We start from the raw sequence: 24,993 nt of genomic DNA on the forward strand, positions 1-24,993 counted from the left end.
CGAGGGCCATTGATCACATGTGGCAATTGAGAAACCCGTGAGCCGGTTGGGCGACGCCCTGACAGCTGAATCGACAGCTTCCGCTTATGTGGGGAGGCTGATGGCTTCTCCTGAACGTGCTGACTTCATGGTCATTGGCTCATCTGTCACTGCTGCTCTGCCCGCTGTTTGCCAGTGAGTAATTCTTCAAAACTAAACTAAATTCATTTATTTTCTACTTCACTTCACATTGATTTCACTAATTTATTTACCTATCTTAAGTACCACTCAACAATAAGAAACAAATATTAATAAGTCGCAGCTATTTTTATGCTCCCCAAGTGCCTAAGATGAACGATCAAGAAAGAATGGACTAATGACAACCCAAATAAGAATTCAAGTAATTTCTTATACAGAATAAGTTCAATAGAGGAATCACAGCATTGTAAGATTTGCAAGAAGAGAGGTAAAGATAAACAGATTATAATGAAAAAATGGAGGATCACGCTATTGGTAACAGAAAACAGAAAATTGAGAGTATGCATGGAAATAAATTTCGTAGATAACTGTGCAACAGTGATATTGTGGACATGGAAACAGAAAACCGAGCAGCGAGACGCCTTTAAAAAATTAATTTTGTAAACAACTGTTGCTGGCTAGTTACCTGTATAGTTAAAACAAAACATTCTAACGAAAAAAAAAAAAAACAAACGACGCACCACGTACGAATTATTCAAATGGGACGGAGATAGGTAGCTGTGATGTACTTGTAAAGACAAACAAATGATTACAGTGTCAGAAAAATTGGTTGATTTATTCAAGACATAAAAATTCACAAATTGAGCAAGTCAGTAACGCGCTGGTCCACCTCTGGCCATCATGTAAGCAGTTATTCGGCTTGGCAGTGAATGATAAAGTTGCTGGATATCATCCTAAGGGTTATTGTGCCGAATTCTATCCAATTGGTGCTTTAGATACTCAAAATTCCGAGCTGGTTGGAGGGCCCTGCCAAAAATGCTCCAAACTTACTCAGTTAGGGAGGGATCCGGTGACCGCGCTGGTCAAGGTAAGATTTGGCAAGCACAAGACAAGCAGTAGAAACTCTCGTCATGTGCGAGCGGGCATTATTTTGCTGAAATGTAAGACCAGGATGATTTGCCACGAATCTTCTTTTTAATTATTCTTAAACACAAAATTCATTTGTAATTCGCTTCCCTATTCCATTATATTATTTGTAATGGTTTTAAAATGATGCACCACAAGAAATAATAATTGTACATACACGAAGAATATAGAGTCCGCCTCTACGTTGCGGGACACGGGCAACGATGTGAGTGAGGTCGGGAAACGGGGTGGTGTCTTAATAGCCACTCTGGGCCCTGAACCCAGTCACAGCGGCCAAGTGGCATATAACGATCCACCATAAGCAACCAGAGGGTGGGTCAGAAAACATAGCAGCAAGTGAAAAAAATGGGGTATAGAATATTTTGGACATACCGCTGTGCAGTAATGGTGCCATGGGTGATTACCGAAGAAGTCCTGCTATGAAATGAAATGGTACCCCAGACTATCACTCCCAGTTGTAGGGCCATTTGGCTGGCAACACGTCTGCAGACAGTCTCATTGGCTGGACTAGAATTGTCTTCAGTGGCGAGTCCCGCTTCGATCTGAGCCCCGATGACCAGCAAAGAAGTGTCTGGAGACAACCCAGACAGCGATGAGATACCAACCTGACTGTCATCCACCAATGTCCGACAAGGAGGAGTGATGGTCTGGAAGTACCGTTTCTTCTCATAGGACGACCCCTTTGGTTGTCATCTGCTGCACCTTCAAAGTATGGCGGTGCATCGACTATATTACCCACCCATTTTGTTGCCCTTCATGGAAAGCCATCCTGGCTTACATTTCAGCAAGACAATGCCTGCCCACACACGGCGAGAGTTTCTACTACTTGTCTTCGTGCTTGACAAACTCTGGCGTGGCCAGCAAGGTCTCTGGATATCTCTCCAATTGAGAATGGTTGGAGCTTTTTTGGCAGGTTTTTCTAACCATCTCGTGTTTTTGGCGATCTAACTCGCCAATTGGACATAATTTGCCATAATATGCATCAGGAGGATATAAGGGTCAGGGGTGAACCAACGGGATATTGCCTTGCTCAATTTATGACCCATTTCCTTCTGAAATTGTTGTCATCTGTTGATCCGCATAAGTACATCACATGTACCAATTCCTGTCACATTTGGGTAAATCCTTCGTGGGTCATTGTTCCTTTCTTTTGTCTTGGAATGAGTTTTAATATCAGTGTCTCGTAAACTGTTTATGAATATTAAGATTAGTTGGTTAGATGTATCACTAAATTACAAACATCATCTAGCTGTCAAGTTTTAACAATTTTCTCCCATAAGTTCATCAGTATAAAGTTGATCTAAGTACCTGTCTTTGTCCTCGTGAGTTGGAAGTCTGTCAGTACCAACTGCTTCTTTTGTCTCTTTGTGCACTCGTTCCTGGACGTCAGGATGCCGTAACATCACAAGGAAAGCAAATCGAAGAGAGTTGCTTGTCATTTCTGCACCAGCAGTAAACATGTCGTAAAACAGCATGAGGAGCTGGCTTTCTGGAAACAAAGAAAGCACTACTCAAATAGGTTTTTCGCTTCCTGCATACTCATTAATATGTGTTGGATTGATTCAAGGGAAGCAGGGAGTGAAGCAACAACACACGAAAATAACCCAAATAACTTTACCGCTTAATAAAATCAGAACAGTCACAAAAACAAAGGAAAGTTAGACTGGTTGAAAGTGATCATCTTCTTTGCAAATCTGCGAAATCAAAATCTACTTCTGGGTAACACTCAGTAGGCTACCGTACTGCTTCATACAATGTATTGCAATATGCTCTGATCTATTTTGGTACGTTATCAACCAACCTCTCGAGACCATTGATGAATACAGCCGTTTTCCTCAAGGGAGGGGCTGGAGGGGAGGGGATATTAAGTTCACGGGGGAGGGAGGGGGAAAAGCTTACAGGCTTCAGATTTTATTGATAACATACTAAATAAATAGCAATGTTACTAATATGTAAAAATTTCCCTTCATCTGTGATAATTATATAGTGTAAACACTAGGTAGGTGTAGCAAAATTAATTATTTATCTTAAAGTATAAAATTATGAGAATCAGTAAAACAATATTATTGTACGGAATAACGTAGGCCTACGTTTACCAAAAAGTCGAGTGTTCTTTACAGTATATCTGTCGTTATCAATGAAAATTTCTGTAGGTTTCTCATCCCCAGTATATCTGATAAGATACACTGATGAACCAACACGTTATGTCCACCTACTTTAAAGCACGTTGGTCCACTTCTGTAACGAAATTCAGCACTGATTCTGCGTCCCTTGCGTTATAGAAGCACTTGATAGGTTTCTATACTTGACAGGTTTCTAGAAGTTTACAGCAGCAGATATTACTCACAGGCCACACACTTGCCGTAATTTACATGCCGTTGGTTCGAGGGCGTGGAGCTGACGCCCGATAGCGTTCCATTTGGGTTTCATCGGATTCAGATAAGTCGAATTTGATGACCCAGACATCAACGTGAATTCACTATCATGTTCTTGAAACCACAGCAGCACGATTATGGATTTGTGACACGGATAGTTATCCTGCTGGAAGATCCCATAGCTGTTAGAGAAGACGTCAAGGATAACGGGTTAAGGTGGTCCCTAATAATGTTCCCTTAGTTCACAGGTAACATGGTGCCTTCGATTACTACCGCAGCTTCCACGGAATCCCAGATGAACGTTCTCATAACATAATACTGCTTTCAAAGGCCTGCGTCCGTGGCGCGCTGTATGTTTCGAGCAGCCATTCCCCTGGATGACAGCGTATCTGAGCTCGAACATCGACCTGGTTTAAAAATAAATGGGACTCATCCGATCAGGTGACACGATTCCATTTATCCCCGGTCCTACTTGATGATCCTGTGCATACTGTAATCATGTCTGACAATGTTGTTAGGCCAACGTGGGAACACGTATGGGTCCTCTGCTGCGGAACACCATGCTCAGGGCTGTTCACTGAACGGTGTGCTCCAAACCACTCGTGCCTGCGCCAGCGCTGTCCTCTGTCATCAGAGCTGCCACAGACCACCGCATATCCTGCTTTAGAGAGTGGGCAAGCCCACGATCCCTATATTCTGTGATGAGGTATGGATGATGAAGTTTGGACGTCCAACTTATCGTCGCCTACTCGTGGTTTCAGCATTCTTCAATCTCTTTCCATAGTCGCTCACCCCAACAGCACGCGAACAGCTTCGCCGTTTCCAGGCACTGGGCCGCAACATCTGGCTTTTGTCAGTCGCTTAAGTCGGCTAGTTTGCACATTTGCGCGACTTATCGTCGCTTGAGTGATTCCCCATTTTTCTCTGCCCCACTCACATATTTGTCTTACCGTGTCAAGTGCCTTCTGCGCGACCAGGCAGCACACGACCTCGTAATGGGCAGTATTCATAATGTTTTGCTCATCAGTGTATATGGACCTTTCACTCTGAAATTAACCCAGTTTTCAAGATTAATGTAGCTTCTTAATACTACCTTACGAATTAGAGATTCCTATTTTGTTGTGTGGGGGTGTTCTTCAATACTAAGGAAACACAACCTCGAAATGAAGAAGACATTACTTCGCGATTAACTTTTGGAGCGTTTAATCACTGTAATTTTCAGTATTAAAGTGCACAGGCTTTAGCGCGGATCTCTGAAGTGGCGTTCTTTTACAGCTTTTCGGTGCTTCCAGTAGCTTTTCTAATTTTAGTAAAAGGTACTTACTACTCACCGTGCTTTTTGCAGAGTTTCGACACCGTTTTCAAATCCACATAACACAATTTGCGCCCCGATAGTGGTCAAAGTACAGCCGACTGTACATACATTCCCATTTTTTGCCGGTACTTAATCTGGCGTTCAACACTCTTTTTAGGTTTATAACTGAGGATGAGTCAGAAATAGTATAATTTTCGTTCGAAAACTGAGGAAGAATAAGTGAAGATTCAGTATGCAGTTCACCTTCACATTCACTAGCAATTCTTTCAATAGGCACACACTCATCTATGTCTTCTGCAGTGCACTGTCTTTTATTAGAAAAGAAAGCAAATAAAGTCTGTTTTTTCCAAATCGCTTTTCGCCACTCACGCTTTTTTTATACGAGAAATTGACGAAGACCGCATACACATTGAATAATCATGTCACTTTCCCATAGTAGGCTGTTCACTGAGTTACTGTTAAAATAGCTGCATACAAGAAGTTGAAATTCATTACAACAATGGAAGCTGAGTAGCGCCGAGTCTGTAGCAGGCAGCAGCTTTTGTATTTAAATGGAGCCTTTTTGCGCGTATCAGCATATGCAGATTTAACACCCTGCCGGCGCAGTTGAATTTTGTCAAAACAATGCTAGCTCATTACTTGTTACATTACTCCAGCCCAGACGATAGCTTAAGTTCATACGTTATTTTGACTTTTAATGTTATATACAAATAGATACGAGTTTCTCAAGGGGAATTTTTATCTTCTAGGGGTATTTTCCCTCCTTGTACCACCTCTTGAATTCATCACTGTTCGAGATGTTCCCGCTGTCATTCAATAAAGGCTATCACGGCTAGGGTCTTAGCTGCTGCTGAATCATACGGCTTTTATAGAAGTCCAGAGATGCACTGCACATCTCCTGAGGTGCTCCTCGTTCTGCTGTGTCTTTCCAATAGACGAATCAGATATAGAAGAGCGACATAAATACTGTGGGAAAGTTCGTAGTCGAGGATTACATGCAGTAGCGTCGCAGTCTAACACATTACTGTCGCGACACTCGCTAATGTAATAGTTGTTACCGTCTGATAGAACCACGTCAGCACCCCTTACGGCGAGAAAGCCAGCCGTGAGATTAATGAAATATTTTCGAGTATGTGTATAACGGCATCTTACTCAGACGAAAAAAGCAAGAGAACATAAACACGTTTTTCACGCGTGAGAAACATATATTTTTGTTGTTGTCTGTTCAAATTGTCGCAGGCACTTCCCTTGACACGTGCCGATTTTGTACGGCGTCTAATGATTCCCATATTCTTATACTTCAGTTGACTTTCTAATACACGATTTTTTTTGTAAATGTAATTACTTTTTCTTAAAAAGCGACTGTGTTGAAGAATCTTGCCATTTATGAAACTGGTTTCTTCTGTGCTGGGAAACAGTTTTATTAGTTTTAACATATTACGAGGGCTATTCGGAAAGAAAGGAACGATAGGTCGCAAAATTGAAACCACAGTGAAAATCAAAACTGTTTTATTTGCAGCGGTTGGCTACACCTTCCAGCTACTTCTGCACACAGTCGCCGCTCAGACTTAGACATCTGTCGTAGCGTTGTACCAACTTTTCAATTCCCTCGTTATAGATGACAGCGGCAAGTGCTTTTCGACAACTTTCTACTCTGGACTGTAGCTCGTTGTCTGTGTCAAAATATTGTCTTCATAGCCAGCGGTTCATTTGAGCAGAGATGAACCTCAGGGGTAGCTAATTACCAACTATATTGCGGGCGATATTGAAAAAGCTTTAGGAGCATCTTCATTGCCCCTGCAGATTGTGGCCAAGAATTGTCGTGTAGAACCAACCGCATGACAGTTATGTTATATGGAGAACATAGCTTCAGGCGAAATCTTTCGCCAGGCCCTCATACTTGGTGGGATACGCTAATTTCTAGCTATGTATACGTTCTCACTGTGAGCTCAGAACTGGCAAGAGCGACATGATGCAATCGGCGGGCGTGATAGACACAGTGCCCAACGCATCTGAGCATAGCTTCATTAGATTTTCACTTCATTTTCCATTTCACGACCGATCGTTCCTTACTTTCCGAATAACCCTCATATTATCATGTCTGTTTGATTCTCCCTTCAGCTACAGTTGTTGTGGCTTACTTGATACGTTAAATAAAGTATTCAATACATTCTATACAGTTTTCCTACCTTCCACATTCGCTAACTTGACTGGAATGTTAGTGAACAAAACTTCACATTTTTGAGTAGATACACAGCATCTTTCTCGATAAGGTCAAGGCTTTTGCTGTTCACTTGCCATTTTTGTCTTAAGAGAAAATGACTTTCTTCAGTAAATATATGCAGGTTATATGAAAATCGTAAATAAACTGCCTTGCAAACCTACCAGAGTCCTTTGGAAACTACAGAAAGACAAATGGATGTCATTCTTTAGCTAATGCCTATTTTCATGCTACTACGTACAACTGATATTGTAAAAACTGTGTTATATGCCAATATCAACAATACTATTCGCACTCATCCGATATCGTATTGAGAAGTGTAGCTTACTGTTCACTTGGAGAGCTGCTGTCACAGATTGTAACGAAAATGAAGCAGAATTGTCGTGACCATGGAGGTAAAAAAAAGGGACATGGCGATATAGGCGTTATGCTTTGTTTTGTAGCAAGAGTGGGTGGGGCCTATCTGCATGCAACAGCTGCTTTAAATACAAAAAATTATAGTTCTTACACTAACAGCATAGTGCCAGGAAGGAATTTCACTCCTTTTTCTGATCTTGAATGAGTTTTTGCTGGCCTCGTTAATATAACTTGTTTTTGTGGATATGATTCTAATAATCGAGAAAAGTATTTCATGTGAAAAGGATGCTTTCGTAATGCATTTTATTCCAGTTTTACTGTATTTTTTCCGATAGCAAATGAAGCTGGAACTTATAATGGATTATACTGTAAATGATGAAAGTATGTGAATGCAGCTTGCCGCTAACTTGGTGTAATGTCTCTCACACATAAACCTGTACAGTAAAGTAAGGGCCTCCTGTTTTATCTTTAGGCTGATCCGTGATAAGACAGGGAAACAATTATACTAATGGAGGATTCTGCGTATTTTCTCTAATTTCATTCGCTCTCTCTCTCTCTGTCCTTTCTCTATATACAGTTTTAAATATAATATTTGATTACGTGAACTCAGCCCAATAGAATCTCTGGTGGAGCCCTTCGTCTCAATATTCAGCGGCTGGCTTGCTGTAAAAGATCTTTATATCTATTATTATTGTTAAGCGCTGCATTCAGTTGGGAAAATCGATCGTTTGAACAATTCGTTCATTTTACGACAGATTTAGAATTTCAGATGTCTCCGAAGCCTTTTTGGACGATTTTATAAAATCTCGGTGATTGCAGGCTCTCTTCGTCACAACTGAAACTTCCCCACTAATTACAGGGCCAAGACAATCATCAAGATTCAGACAGAGAACTCATTCGTCACTCACTCTAGAATAAAAGGGTCACAAACCTTATTTCTGAGGAAAATTGTATATTCAGTCCATCTCCATTACGTGTTCCGTTTTCTGTTGATTCCAAGTCTTACTTAATTTGCGTTTACAGTTTTTCTCTCTCTTCAAATAACCCGCTAGTGGCACAAACGTTAATAGCTCGCTTTAGCGAGAAGAAGAGCAAATATGTCTCTTTTAGCAACCCGACAATCTTCCAACAGATACTTCCGAAGCTGTCCTAGTTATCCGTCCCTAACAACCATGGAGAATACATATATGTATCTCTGTTCTTCCAAAGAATAAACGTACTAGAAAAATACCTTGGCGTCGACGAGCTATCGGCGCATATATTACTAGAAAATCCGATCAGATACTTTCCAAAAGTGAATAAATGTGGATGATTTGATTGATAATTATTAATTATTGCGTGGTAGAGGGTAATTTTCCGTGGGGAGATTACAAACTCCGAAACTAATGTTTGTTTTCTTACTGGTACTTCTTCTTCTTTGTTTCATTTTCAACTTTCAACTCATAAACACAACATTTTTATTGTTCACTTGTGCAAGAACCTTACCTAAGTGTTCTTTTGTTAGCTCATAAACGTGTGCAATAAGGAAAGACGCAAAGCATGCTGTTGCATATTGTGCATTTGAACAAAGTGAACGACTATCGAAATGTCAAAGAAACAGAACTGCATAGAGGTATACCTCTAAGTACCTCTAAGATTTCTTGTCTCATTAGATTGTCAGAGCATTAGTCCTATTGTAGTTTACACACATTCTCGCTTTGAAATCTTAGCTATGACGTGTCATTCAGTGTGTGGCCAATAATAGCAATTACAGGGTAAGAAAAAATCATATAAAATTCAAAATGGCTCTGAGCACTGTGGGACTTAACATCTGAGGTCATCAGTCTCCTTGAACTTAAAACTACTGAAACCTAGCTGACCTAAGGACATCACACACGTCCATGCCCGTGGCAGGATTCGAAAGTGCGATCGTATCCGTCGCGCGGTTCCAGACTACAGCGCCTAGAACCGCTCGGCCACAGTGGCCGGCAAAAAAGGTATAATTTTTAAACAACTTCCGCCGTTGCGGAATGTTATAAATGTGATTAAGGGAATGCTCTCAAACGCTTAAGACCTCATAAAATGGACATCTGCTTTAATATGTTTATAAGTATTTTTTTTATTAATGATTGCTTAACCTGTGTAAGATGGAGGCCTACCTTTCCAACAGTACCCTATTTGTTTCTTTTCCCAGAATATTTCTCGCCAGTAACTCTGTCAGTTTTTCAGGAGCAACCAAACGTAGGACAATTGGAATGTACCGGGTGGTGAAAAAGTCAGTATAAATTTGAAAACAATAAATCACGGAATAATGTAGAGGGGTAGAAATTGACACTCATGTTTGGAATGGCATGGGGTTTTATTAGAACCAAAAAAAATACAAAAGTTCAAAAAATGTCCGACACATGGCGCTTCATCTGATTTGAAAAGCAATTATTAGCATAAGAAAGTAGGACAAAGCAAAGATGATGTTCTTTACAGGAAATGCTCAAGATGTCCACCGTCATTCCTCAACAATAGCTGTAGTCGAGGAATAATGCTGTAAACAGCACTGTAAAGCATGTCCGGAGTTATGGTGAGGCATTGGCGTCGGACGTTGTCTTTCAGCATCCCTAGAGATGTCGGTCGATCACGATATACTTGCGACTTCAGGTAACCCCAAAGCCAATAATCGCACGGACTGAGGTCAGGGGACCTGGGAGGCCAAGCATGACGAAAGTGGCAGCTGAGCACACGGTCATCACCAAACGACGCGCGCAAGAGATCTTTCACGCGCCATCTGTCGGACATTTTGTGAACTTTTTTTTTTTTTTTTTTTGTTCTAATAAAACCTCATGTCATTCCAAGCATGTGTGTCAATTTTTACCACTCTTTCTACATTATTCCGTGGTTTATTAAGTTTTCAAATTTATACTGACTTTTTTATCACCCTATATGTCTACTTTGATCATCTGCTGGATTTTCCTTTTGAATTTCATTTTGAGATTTTCTAAGTATATAACTCTGTGCCACGCTTTGTGATGCAGTAGTAGATAGTTACTTAGTTTCGTGTCCCATTTATCATTTGCATGATAAAATTTAATGATATGGAACGAACCATTGTATATTGAACCAGTTTTTTTTTTTTTTTTTTTGTAAATCTGCGCCCATGCTGATCATTTCTTAGTTTTTACGTTTTTCAATTAAAGACAGACAGATGTTAGTCAGTAATTCCTAACCATCATCGTTTACACGTTACGGTAATAGATAATCTTCTGCGGAATAGGAGTTATCAAAAAGAAACGTTTATGAACTCTCATCGGGTGATCAGCCGTGTGGTGGCGTCGTCTTGCCGCAACATTTCGATTAATTTCAAACCCATCATCCTCGAGCAAGGTGTCGGGATGCTGTACTGCACGTATCTATTCAGTGACTTGACCGCTGTCCTCTTCTGCAGGCGGGACTTCAGGAGCCTTCGGAAACGGGTACCGAGCGGCGCGGCCCGTGGTGTGAGTTCACGGTGCGGCTCTGGTGCGGCCGACGAGTCCTGGTCGCTGTCCATTCTGTCCGCGGACGCCGCCACCTCCAGAACGGAGCGTTCCTGACGTATCTTCTCAATTGCGGAGTCCCACGTTGCGCTAAGATGAAATCCTCTATCGCGTTTGACCAGATTGCTGTGGAGACGTTTTCATTGCCTCCTTGAAGACGGAGTCCCAGAATGCGTTGGCACTGCACATCTTCTTCGTTTCTTCAAAGTTGAAGGTGTGCCCCTGGTTAACGCTATGGTCTGCTACTGAGGACTTGCCTACTTGTCCTAATCGCACGTTTCTGTTGTGCTCCATACAGCTCTGTGATATACACCGTTGTGTTTGTCCGACGTACTGCCTTCGAAATTCGCACTCGATACTGCAGCTGCCCGGCGTCTGTAATCCTAAAGGGTCTTTAGTCTGACCTAGTATGTCCTTTACTTTTCGCGTTGTGTGGAAAATGGCTTTTATGCCGTACTTTTTCAGTATTCTGGCCATTTTGGCTGTTGGGGAGCCAGCATAGAGCAGGAACGTTACACGATTTGCTTCGCTTTCTTCTGGCTTGTCCTCCCGCCTCTTGCCTGTCCGTAGCGCGCGTCTCGCTGTAGCCGTTTTTTCGGAAAGTTTCCCGCGGGTACTGCAATTCCAGTGGCAAACTCCCTCTGTCGTAGATGAAACTGGCTCTTTGTGCCAACGTCTTTCGTAACGAGTTGCGTTGTGCCGGATGGTGGCAACTCCGAGCATTAAGATAAAGGTAAGTATGCGTCTTTTTCCCTGTAGATCGAGTACCCCAACGTACCGTCCGGATTTCTGTTGATTAAAATGTCCAGAAATGGTAAGCATCCGTTCTCTTCTACTTCCATGGTGAACTTGATATTTTCATGTATGCCACTGAGATGACGTAGAAACTCCTGTACGTTTTTCTTGCCATGTGGCCGCACCATAAATGTGTCGTCAGCGTATCTATAGAATGCATTTGGCTTAAGGCGGGCGGTATCCAGTGCTACATCTTCAAAGTGCTCCATGTAGAGGTTGGCAATACTCGGAGCTATGGGTGAGCCAATGGCAACCCCGTATATTTGTTCATAGAATTTCCCAACACATCTGAAATAGGTGGTTGTTAGCACATGTCGGAAGAATTTGATTGTATCTTCACCGAAGTATCCATCGAGAAGCGCTAAGGAATCGTCCAGTGGCACGCGGGAGAAAAGCGACGTAACATCAAAGCTGACTAGTAGGTTCTTCTCATCTTTGCACAGCTCTTGGAGTACCTTCACAAATTCTGTCGAGTTCTTGACGTGGTGTGGGCAGTGACCCACATGTGGTTTTAGTAGTTCTGCTAGATGTTTGGCTATCCCACATGTTGGTGAGTTTATAATATTTAGTATCGGACTTAGTGGAACCCTCTCCTATGGATCTTCGGGGGCCATATAGTCGCGGAGACGCCGGTTCCCAGCGGTAAAGCCTTCTGATCGTGTTCCTGTCTCGTTCCGAGTTGGTGAGAAGATCTATGGTCCTACATGTGACTTCAGTAGTCGCGTCTTTCCTAAGGTTTTGAGTTAGTTAAGATGGCAGACATCGACTTCAAGTGTGTGACGTAATGAGACGTCGCTGGCCGCGGTGGCCGTGCGGTTCTAGGCGCTTCAGCCCGGAGCCGCGCTGCTGCTACGGTCGCAGGTTCGAATCCTGCCTCGGGCATAGGTGTGTGTGATGTCCTTAGGTTAGTTAGGTTTAAGTAGTTCTAAGTTCTAGGGGACTAATGACCACAGCAGTTGAGTCCCATAGTGCTCAGAGCCATTTGAACCATTTTTTTTAATGAGACGTCCCTTCTCTTTTTACTTCCATGGATAAAATTCAATTAACGACTGTCGTCTGTCAAAGATAAATTTACCCATCGGCTCCTTAGAGCCTTTGGCCAAATATCGCTCAAGATGAGCCTCATGCTTGTTTCTTTTCTGTTAAATTACCACCACATTAATATACAGTATTTCGACGGCTATTCTGTATAGCCGTAGATAGTTGCTCAAGCCTAGCTGTCCTAGGTGGCGGGCATCCTGCAGAGGGATCCTGTAATGAAGCAATGCAGATTTTAACTGGTTCAGAGGGACTGTTCTGTCGCTGATCATTGCACATGAGCTGGAGCCAAAGATTTTTGCAATAGTTGACACGGGTTAATGACGTCTGGTTCGTATAATTTTCTTAATTTTTTGAGTTAAGCTGTCACTGACAATTTCTTATGCTTCTCAAAGAGATGATTTTGTTCAACGCTCTTCGGAGGAATCTACTTCATAACAACATGGATCTGGTCACCTCTGACAACATGCCTGACCTTGGTGCTCAAAACATTCCTGACCTTGTGTGCGTCTCTAATCATGTCACTTTCGATCACTCAACCAACTTCCATTTTTGAAATTTTGTGATGGGAAAGTAGTGGATCATGCTGTCTAATTGTGTATCTAACGTGACATCGCTCAGGGTACATCGAAAATTGTTTCCAAGGTTTTTGGTCTATAGTACAGCTATAGGTTAAGTTCCACTGCAGTGTCGAGTAGCAAGTGAGCTAGTTTTGACAGGAAACAATATGTAAGCTGCCCAAAGGAGAAACGTGCTCTGTAATTACATTAAAGAAAGGTCAACTGAAGTTGAACGCTCCTTTCATGTCATTAGATACGGAGCACAAGCGTCGACCGGCTAAGCATGTGCGAAGTAACTGGCGGTACCTGTCCGAAGGTACCGTCCTAGAATTCACCTGAAATATTTTAGAGAAACAGTGAGATATTTGGGCACTGGATCTCCAGAGGGAGTCCAGTTTGTATCAACTCACATGAGTGGTCATGTTAAGTGTACAAGTAGTGTATTTAGAGTACAAAATGTACTCAATTTTAACTCTGCCGCAGCTATTCACGTGAAAACGCCCACTGTACACAGTATACCGTATTAGAAATCTTACTTATATCCAGTTAAGTGCAATGTTAAATTCCCCGCTGCCATATTGGAAATGCGATGAGGGTTCCGTTTGTTTGAAATGTCAACCGGATTTCCAATGCGGGATTACGTTGCCTTTTCTTTTCTTTTTTTCTTTTTCTTTTTGAGTCATCAATCTATCAATCTACTGACTGGTTTGAAGCGATCCATGAATTCCTCTTTTGTGCTAGCCTCTTCATTTCAGGGAAGCGCTTGCATCCTACGTCCTCAAATATACGCCTTGTGTATTCCAATCTCAGTCTTCGTCTGCAGTTTTTATCCTCTACAGCTCCCTCTAGTATCGTGGAAGTTAATCCATGATTGCTTAATAGATGTCCTACCATCCTATCCGCCCTTCTTGCCAGTGTTTTCCACGTATTCCTTTCCTTGCTGAAACTTCGCAGAACCTCCTTATTTCTTACCTTATCAGTCCACCTAATTTTCAATATTCTCCTCTAACGCCACATCTCATCTGCTTCGATTCTTTTCTATTCTGGTTATCCAACAGCCCATGTTTCACTGCTATAAAATTCTGTTCTCGAAACGTACATACTCAGAAATTTCGTCCTCAAATAAAGACCTATGTTTGATACTAGTAGATTTCTCTTGTCCAGAAATGCCCTTTTTGACTTTGCTAGTCTGCGTTTGATGTCCTCCTTGCTCCGACCGTCGCGGATTATTTTGCTGCCTAGGTATCAGAATTCCTTAACTTCATCTACTTCGTCATCACCAGTCGTGATGTTAAGTTTCTCGCTTTTCTCATTCCAGCTACTTCTAATTAGTTTCGTCTGTCCTCGATTTACTGTCAGTCCATATTCTGTACCCATTGGCATATAAATTCCATTCAGCAGATCATGTAATTCTTCTTCACTTTCAATAAGGATAGTAATGTCATCAGCGAATATTATCAGTCATATCCTTTCATCTTGAATTTTAATTCAGCTCTTGTAACTTTCTTTTATTCCTGTAATTGCTTCTTCGATGTGTCGATTGAACTGTCGGGGCGAAAGACCACATCCCTGTCTTACGTCCTTTGTAATCCGAGCACTTCGGTCTTCGTCTTCCACTCTTATTATTCCTTCGTGATTCTTGTACACATTGTATATTACTCGTCTTTCCCTATGCTTACCCTTATTTTTCCAAGTCGACAAATCCTATAAACTTCTCTTAACTTTTCTTTAGTCTTGTTTCCATTATCAACAGCGTCAGAGTTGCCTCTCTAATGCCTTTATTTTCTAAAGCCACACTGATTGTCGTCTAACATATCCTCAGTTTTCTTTTACATTCTACTGTGTATTCTCCTGGTCAGCAGCTCGTATGCATGAGTTGTTAAACTGATTGTCCGATAATTCTCGCACTTGTGGGCTTTTGCAACAGTCGGAAATGTGTGGCTGATGTTTCTCCGAAAGTCTGCTGATATATCGACTTACTCATACATTCTACACACCAGCGTAATAATCGTTTTGTTGCCACTTCCCCCAATTATTTTAGAAATTCTGATGGAATGTTGTCTATCACTCCTGCCTTAATCGACCGTAAGTCTTCCAAAGCCCTTTTAAATTCTGTTTCTAATAGTGGATTCACTATCCCTTCTGTATCGACTCCTGTTCCTTCTTCTATCACGCCATTAAACAAGCCTTCTCCCTCATAGAGACCTTCAATGTACTCTTTCCACCTATCTACTCTCTCCTTTGCATTTAACAGTGGATTTCCCATTGCACTCTTAATGCTGCCACCCTTGCTTTTAATTTCACCAAAGGTTTTTTTGACTTCCGCATTTGTTCCCCTGCACGTTCTATATATTTCATTCTTATGTGACACTTTTGTTTCTCTATTACTGAAGTTCCTTAACATATTTCTACTGCCTTATTTCATCGATCAACTGAAGTATTTCTTGTGTTACCAATGGTTTCTTCGCAGTTATCTTCTTTGTACCTATGTTTTCCTTTCCAACTTCTGTAATTGCCCTTTTTTGAGACGTCCATTCCTCTTCAACTTAACTGTGTTTTGAGCTATTGCTTGTGGCAGTATCTATAGCCTCAGAGAACTTCAAGAGTATCTCCTCATTCCTTAGTGTTTCCGTAGCCCACTTCTTTGCGCGTTTTTTTCCCTTACTAATCTTGTAAACTTCAGCCAACCTTTCATCACTACTAATTGTGATTTGAGTCTACATCTCCTCCTGGGTACGCCTTACAACCGAGTACTGATTTCGGAATCTGTGCCTGACCATGACGTAATCTAACTGAAATCTTCCAGCATCTCCCGGCCTTTTCCACGTGTACGCCCTCCTCTTGTGATCCTTGAATAGAGTATTTGCCATTACAAGTCGAAATTTAATACAGAACTCAACTAGACTTTCTCCTCTCTCATTTCTAGTACCAAGCCCTACTTGCCCTACAACCACATTCCAATCACCCATGGCTATTAGATTTTTATCTCCCTATACGTACTGAATTACGCGTTCAATAGCTTTACATACTTCCTCTATCTCTTCATCTTCAGTTTGCAACGTCAGCAAATATACCTGAACTATCGCTGTCGATGTTGGTTTGCTGTCGTTTCTGATGAGAACAACCCTATCACTGAACTGTTCACAGTAGCATACTCTCTGTCCTACCTCTCTATTCATAACGAATCTTATCTCCGTTATACTGTCTTCTGCTGCATTTGATATTACCCTGTAGTCATTCGACCAAAAATCCTTGTCTTCTTCCCATTTACACTTCACTGATTTCCGCTGTATCTAAACTGAGCCTTAGCATATCCCTTCTCTAATTTTCTAGTTTTCCTAGCACATTCAAACTTCTGACATTCTACGCCCCACCACGTAGAACATCATCCTTTCCTTGGTTATTCAATCTCTTTCTCACGTTCGTCTCTTCCTAAGCAGCCCCTCCCGGAGATCCGAATTGGAGAACTATCCCAGATTCTTTTGCCAACGGAGAGATTAATCACAATGACAGTTTTTCAATTACAGGCCACATGTCCTGTAGATACACATTGTGTGTCTTTAATGCAGAAGGTTCCATAGCCTTCTACATCCTCATGTCGTTGATCATTCCTGATTCTTCCGTCTTAAAAGGGGCTGTTTTCCACCTCAAAAGGAAGAGAGTGCCCTGAACCTCTCCTGTCCGATGCTCCATGCTCTGTGACAAGGCCGTTGGCAGAATGAGGGTGACTTCTTGTCCCGAACGTCTTCTGCCGCCATTGCTGTTGATTTTTATTCAAAATTTAAACGGTGCCGGGGTTCGAACCTGTGACCGAAGACGTTTTGATACGTAATTTAGGATACCACCGCCAGTCTACGGGTTGTCTATATTTGTCGTAAAGCAGCGTGTTGGTTTTGTGGTGTAGCGTAACGTTTTTTGAAGTAATTCCCTTTGGAATTTTGTGCACTATATATTCGTGTATGATATTTGGAATTCTGGTTGTACTTTTTCCAAATATCTCGCGAACTTGGAGGAAAGTAGGGTCATTTTCAAACTTTTTCAAATTTTGAGCTTCATATCTGTTTGTGATACGTACTTGGAGCACCGGATAAGTTGTAACGAAAACAATCGTTTTCACCATAGAACTTGGACCATTCGCATTGGATAATTGATATCTACATGAACGCCAAATAAATAATTAAGAAATTGCTATCTGTGATACTGTCACGTTGTAAACTGAATCAACTGCAAATTCGAAAGCAGTGACGTAGTTTAAGTATGACTCTTATTACTGAAAACACGTTTATTACGGAAATTAACATACAGCCAGAACATAAAAATATTTCATTACTGGAGAGGGAGTGGTGTTACTCAGAAAAACATCGAGTATTCGATAATACATGACTATTGCAAAGATAAAAAATTTCCAGAACCTTTCAGAAAATTATAAATACTTCGTAACATCTAACCCCTGCTTTGACCTATTACGTTCAACACGCCAAGAAGGGACACTAACCGCTACGCCACGCTTATACGGCGTTGCGTCTGGCAATATGATCCTATTTATAGCGAACTCACAGAGTCGAACATCGAGGGTCCACTTTGCACTCAGTTGTTGACATCTGATTGCCATTAATGTAGGAGCGTGGCTGGTAGAAACTTTTCATAGATCATTTTTAAGCTGAGAACATAATGAAAGCGCCGTGTCCTTTTTAGTTGAGGTATTGAGGTTTAAATTACTTCAGCAGAAATTGTCGTTTGAAGCACTGAAGTTGTCAGCACCTAAATTTAGGGTCAGTTTTGAAAAATCGTAAATACCAATGTATCTAAAGAAGTAATCGTTTCAAAAATGAGATTTGCAACACTGAAAACGCAATCTAATCCAATGAATATTGGCTTTTGTGCAGAAGGGTCAGTTAAGTCCGAGTGCTGTTCCACGTAAATGATGTTTCACGTGTTCGCGGATTTTGCAGCTGCTAACATGACGGAACAACATCCCAAGAGGGCTTTTTACCAATAAAATTACAAATGACCCGACGTAGTGTAATGAGTATGACCCAGAAACTAAGCAACGACAGTGGTAGGAAGATGGGGGAACAGGTACAATTTTGATATCAAATTGATATGCAATTTAATTACATTTATCAATTAATACCCCCCCCCCCCAACCATGCCCACCTCCACCCAGACCACGCCCACCCCCATCCCCGGGTGACGTCGTGTGTTTCTCAGCCTGCACGTGAGCCCCAGCCGCCTCCCCCCCCCCCCCCTCCCACCTACCCTATTGGCGAGAATTTCGAATTTTGGTGGGAATTACTTCTTCCAAAGATTGTGCTGACATCCCACCCCACCCCCAATCTGGGAATTGGTGGGAAATTAAAAATGGCGGTACTCTTTCCAGGACATGAACGCTGGTCATCCTGGATGGAAAACCCAATTGCAATCCCCTAACACAATTATACTACCAGAGGCACTTGGAATAGGCGGGGAATAACAAACAGCCGTGTCCTTTTCGGCACTCGAACCCTAGTCCTACTGGGTGGCAAGCCCAAGTCCTCCTCCCCCCCCCCCCCCCCCCCCCTCCAACTCATGGAAACTGTCCAGATGAAGGAGAGGAAGGTTATGTTAGTGAACTTTATTTATTTTGGATGGGAAACTCGAAGTAAGGATCGGTCCTAATTACATAATTAATCACAAAGATCGGGCCTAATTACACAACTATGTGCATCGCGCTACACAAGCACTGCCTGAAATCGCAATACAGCTCAAAAATTGACGCTACCGTACAACTGGTGTTACCCTGCTGGGAAAAACCTTCACAATACCACTCGAAACTAGTGACAGACATACTCAAACTCTACCCTTCACCTGCAAGCTGGCGGGAAAATAAAGGCTGAGGTGTCAGGTACTACCTCTATTCGTTTTGGCGAGAAATATGTTCAACTGAGGAGATTCTGGTGTTGGACAAAGAAGAGTTCAATAAATATGTTACCTGTTAACATGCAGCTGAGGACAATGTCTGTCATTGTTTGATGTCAGAGTTCGCTACAGACGCCCGCAACACACGTAATAGAAGCCAATACACGCTACCGCACCTGATGGACAAAATGCATCAGTGTTCTAATTACACTAGGAAATTGTAGTGAAAAAACCTAACTTGCAATGAATGGGACATAATGCACAGGGGGTGGTAGTTGAACGTGTGTTCAGCTCACAAACAGCCGAAATCAAGGCCGTCTTACACCCCCTCATCCCTCCTCTCCCTCCCTCCACCCATCCATCCATCCACCTATGGGGACAAGACAAGCTTTTTCAAACAGTCAACTGCTACAGCAGAGCGCCTCACCGGCGCTGCCCGCACTGGGCCTTTCACCACAACCCTGTGGACGCTTCCGCCTGGAGGCGATGGTCATTCACCAACGCAAAAGCAGCTATGGTTAACTAAACAATAGCAGGTAAAACGACAGCCGGCCCATGGGCAAGTTGTTCGTGTAAAGTATAGCGACACAGCCCCCACATGCCATCCGTTGGTCAGGGTGTGGCTGTGGGCAGCGACCACCCACAGTAGACATGTTCGCCTGTGTCTCCAGCAGCCCGGCGTTCTACAATGGAGAATAATTTTCTTTAACGTCAACACAACTCTTTCTTGCAATCTGTTAAACGTATTTCTCAGAAAGACTGGACCCCTCTAGAACAACAACGAAATTCTGGAGAACGCTCCTGATGGCTTTTTCAAAAATCATCTGCTTGGGAAACAGTAAGCCTTCCGCCTAAAGCTACCTCAGCCTCACATCGCAATGTCTTCAGTACAATGCGCACCCGCAAGCACGTTGCTGGGTGATGAGCATTATCGCCACCGACAAAAGCTACACATACAATAATGTACGATTCCTTCATTCCTCAGAACAAAACCTGCTAAATGAGGGCTATGCTGACTGTGGGTTATTTGTGTAAAGGGACAGCTCGACCTCTTACCAAGCCCTTCTGAGCATTGGACTGTAACATTTGCATTTAGCAACAACACGTCTCCTATAATAAAGCACCTATTAAAAAACGAAAACACTATCACGACGATAATAAATGTCCTCTTCCCACGAAAATAAACACACCCCTTTTCGCAACACACTACTTTGCGACAGCCAGAGAGGTGCACCGCCGCTGACCACACATGAATTCCACTATTTTGGTGCGAAAATTACCAATCACCGCAAAATGTCCTTGTTATTTCAAAACCTTCATCAGGGTGAAGAAAAAGTGAGAATTTAAACTCTAAAGAAAAAACATCTATGTTAAGCAATTTCTTTCAGTTTTATGGACAAATTACACGATCTGAGACCGTCTCTTGCGTTCAGATCAGTGTCTGTAAATAAAGTGACAAGCACATGTGTATTTTGTACACTATAGCATGTCTCGCTTTAGCAATGCTATGCTACACCATACTAGCATTTACGAAAGAAACCGTGAGAGACTGTCTCGCCCTGTGTAGGTGGGAGTTTGATATTTCGTTAGAAGATACCGCCGCAACGAAAGAAAAGAGATACGCCTGTCAAGAATCATTCTGTGGTGCCCTAACCATCTCTTCCACCCACTAGGTGGCACATTATAGTTACCAAATTGCTAAAACAATTAATTAAATTTATCGAAGTGTCACTTTGCATGGTGCGTAATTTTTTTTGCAGTCGGATTACACTCACCAGGTAGGCCATATGGGAATCTGTGAAGGGACCACGATGTTCTTTTTGAGGAACGCTGTTAAGAAACGACATTTGAAGCTGACCACAGAGGGATTCTACAGCCCACAACATAGACGTCGAGTAATGACCGCGCTATTAAAAAACGATCGTAACGACTATAAAATAAAATGCAGTCTTGAGTCTACAGGAACACACAGGTCGCTGATAGCTTTCTGCTTTCTGGTAGAAATTTTGTCTGGGATTTGGTATCAAGTCTATCCATTCAACCACGTACTTGTGTTGGATCCTGTAGAGGCGTCTGTTAATGATTACAACCAATGGCGAATCATATTCATGCCACTCTCATATCTCCAATCAAGTGTGGTGTCACAAAGCTTAGGCCTGTCCCACCCTCATTAAATCGACCAAGACTTATACGAATAATTGTAAGAACAGTTCTTATTATTATGTTCTTTAAGTTTGTTTTTGGGTTTTCAGAAATACTGTGGGAAGAAAGTTTACTTATGTTGCAGATAACGTGGAAGACGTTGCCCAACGATCACCACGAAAGTTCGACGTAGCGGCAAGTGGGCAAGGAATAAAACGAATGCTGCAAACTACCGCGAGCCATGGAAGAGCCTGGGCCGCGACGGCGTCGAGCTTCCAAGGTCGTTGTTGGACAACGTCAAAAGAAGAGATATTCTGCTTTCTCTTTGTAAACAGATCGATCGAGTCTTGAAAGGTTCATGTAAAACGTATAGGCGGGTGACACATTAGGTGGGACCCGATGCCTGTAACACTTCCACAGTTATTAAAAAGATGTTAAACGGCAAAACCAATATATAGATAAAAAGTAGTAAAGATATAGGAAAGGAAGAGTTGCGGCGTCAGAACGAAAAGTGATACATCGCTCAGCAACGAAGAAGGACGTAAACAGCGGGCGTTACGTGGTAAAAACAAATCAACTGATATAATAGTAAGTCTGTAATTAAGCATAAAGCCACGTAACACTGCACAAGTCACCTTTTTCGAACCTGTATGGTAAATATCCCATTTAGTAAAAACTCAAGTGCTGTTTTCTTAGACAGGCCCTCTGCATCTTGTAACAGTTCCTCAGTTTCTGCCCTGCCCTCCCTGCAGTTACGTCCATGTGATCGTCCCAATTTCAGTCGGACCTGAGTGTAAGTCAGAGAGCGCTATTCCAAGACGTTCTGTATTCTTGGAGAAACAAGATGAGCTGAGTTAACGCAACAGGACGGCGCTTTGACCCCTCGGTGGAAATGAGAACATATAGCTCCGTCAGTGTGTACAGTAAGGCCAGCGCCAAGCGAAGCTTTCCCTTGCAACACGAATTGGTAGAAAATTATGTTGATGTTTCTTGTTGGGAAAATTAGGAAGACTCCACATCATTGAGGGCATGGAAAAAGGATAGCGATTTTGCTGCTACACTGCGCTACATCTCAAACTACATACAGGTACTGCATCCAAAGGAGATCTGCGTCTCTCAGGGTGCATTCATATCTGCCATCCAAATTGTTACGCCGTCGCCAAGGTAGCCTCTGCGGGCCGGCAACACATCTAACACGACACAGGATTGAGTTTGCCTATGCCTAAAGGCCTAAGCAATGACAAAGATCGGCTGTTTTGGAAACAGACATTCCGCTTACTACTTCATTCAGAGGGAGTTCGAGATGGCCTTCAGGAAGTATTACTACAGCAACATCTGACTGGCTGTCCAATACTATTTAAAGGCTAGAACCAGGTTCCCTCCATCTCAACCGAGTGTAATACAGACCATAGTTGATAGCTTGATTAATTTTAGCAATTTTACACGTTGTTCCGTAATTTCAATGTCAGTCAATGACACGGTAGAACAATTCCCAGTTTCTGCATCACTGCTAAATCACCCCTCCACTACTTTGCAAGTTCCATACACTAGATTGCGGATGCAGCTAGATAACTGTGCAGTACGTCCATACCACCATATACACGAAAGTATACCAGACAGCGTGCTATACCGATGCAAAGAGTTTATATACATATTTCGAGCAGTCAGTGTCCAGAAGCTACAATAGTTCGGATAGCGACAGTGCTGCCATCATGAGGTACACTGACGAACTGACTGACAGAAGCTGGCGTGGCGTTTTTATCTCCTACCTCACCCGCCAACCGGCGAGTCGCTCTGTCCACCATCGACGTTCAGCATATTCTCGCATAATTAGTTGTATACAAGTTTCTGACAAGAATAATGTACAGAATAACGGAAAAGAAAATTGAGGAACTGTCAGATGACGATCAGTATGGAGGGTAAAGGCACCAGAGGGGCAGGTATGACGTGGCGGTTGAAAACGGAAGCAAGACTGAAGGAAAACCAAGAAACTTTCATAGGATTTGTCGACCTGGAAAAAGCGTTCGACAATGTAAAATGGTTCAAGATGATCGAAATTCTGAGGAAAATAGGGGTAAGCTGTAGGGAAAGACGGGTAATACACAATATACATAACAACCAAACTGGAACAATAAGACTGCAATAACAAGAAGGAAGTGCTCTGATTAAAAAGGGTGTAAGGCAGGGATGTAGTCTTTCACTGCTGTTGTTCAAGCCATACATTGAAGAGACAATTACAGAAATAAAATGAAGTTTCTAGCATGGGATAAAGTTTATGTTGAAAGGATATCAGTGATAAGATTTGCTGATGACATTACCATCTTCTGTGAAAGAGAAGAAGAATTACAGGATCTGCCTGACGAGTACAGAATATGTATTGAGAGTAAATCGAAGAAAGACGAAAGTAGTGGGAAGTAGCAGAAATGCAAATAGCGAGAAAGTTAACATCAGGGTTGATGATCACGAAGTAGAGGAAGTTAAGGAATTGTGTTGGCTGGGCAGCAAAATAGCCGGTGACGGTCGGAGCAAGGAGGACATGAAAAGGAGAATAGCTCTTGCAAAAAGGACATTACTGGACAACAGAAATCTACTATTATCAAACACAGGCCATAATTTGAGGACTAAATTTCTAAGAAAGTACGTTTAGAGCACAGCATTGGATGGTAGTGAGACATGGACTATGGGACAACTCGAACAAAAGAAACTAGAAGCATTCGAGATGTGGTGCTACAGAATAACGTTGAAAATTAGGTGGACTGATAAAGTAAGGACTGAGGACGTTATCCGGAGAATCGGCGAGGAAAGGACTGTATGAGAAACACTTATAAGAAGAAGGGACGTCTGTTACGACAACAGGGATTAATCTCCATGGTACTAGAGAGAGCTGTAGAAGGTGAGAATTGTAGAGGAAGACAGAGATATTGAAGCATACAGCAAATAACTGCGCACGTAGATTACAAGTGCTACTCTGAGATGAAGATGTCGCCATAAGAGAGGAATTCGTGTCGGGTCGCATCAGATTAGTCATAAGACTGATGACACCCCCCCCCCCCCCCCAAAAAAAAGTGCATAAGGCAGACGGTGCGTACAGTTGAAGATCATTGCCGAGCACACTAACGGCATGCCAGATTGAAGCAGCCTAACAAGCCGGCAGTCGCAGAAAATGGCCTATAGTAATTACATGGAATGATTACGACCAGACCAAGGTTCTGACACAGATGTATAACTTCTGAAACTCTGTAATAATAGAATTTACAGAGATTCGAATAAGGGAACTGATGATAAATAATGGTAGTGGCTACTGTCTAAGTAATGCACGGGAACCGGCCATTGATCTGATTGAGAGGAGGAAGGCTACATCCCACAACAAACTTACTTTAGCGTAAGTGGAGGAACAGGAGAGGTACCTCAGTACTTATATCTGTGCACGAACCGAGGACGGAGCAACCTGTATGTGGCAAAGTGAGGGAGGAGATGTAGGGCACGGACGGAGAGCAGAAAGGCGGAGGGAGGCGGTAAAAGACAGCAGCAGGGCAATTCCATAGTTACGGGTGTTACATGTACACACCTTAAAATCAGGAAAAATAATGTAAGGAAAAATATTTATTGAATTTAATATTGAAAACTTTTAAGGCTTACATTATATTTCATGTTAGAAATGTTGATACTGGAATTGTTTTAT

The 24,993-nt window shown here is 42.2% G+C and overlaps 1 protein-coding gene across 1 annotated transcript in view; it reads right to left on the minus strand.

The window, feature by feature from the left end:
* Window positions 1-2,363: 2,363 nt before the first annotated feature.
* LOC126482002 (cytochrome P450 2A1-like) overlaps window positions 2,364-24,993 on the minus strand; it is a 67,264-nt gene continuing 44,634 nt past the window's right edge. Inside the window, exon 2 of the mRNA XM_050105968.1 lies at window positions 2,364-2,593. Coding sequence (XP_049961925.1) covers window positions 2,364-2,593 — 230 coding nt within the window. The remainder of the gene's footprint in view (window positions 2,594-24,993) is intronic.

Source organism: Schistocerca serialis, chromosome 5, assembly GCF_023864345.2.
Source record: "Schistocerca serialis cubense isolate TAMUIC-IGC-003099 chromosome 5, iqSchSeri2.2, whole genome shotgun sequence".
In the NCBI taxonomy this organism is placed as follows: domain Eukaryota; kingdom Metazoa; phylum Arthropoda; class Insecta; order Orthoptera; family Acrididae; genus Schistocerca; species Schistocerca serialis.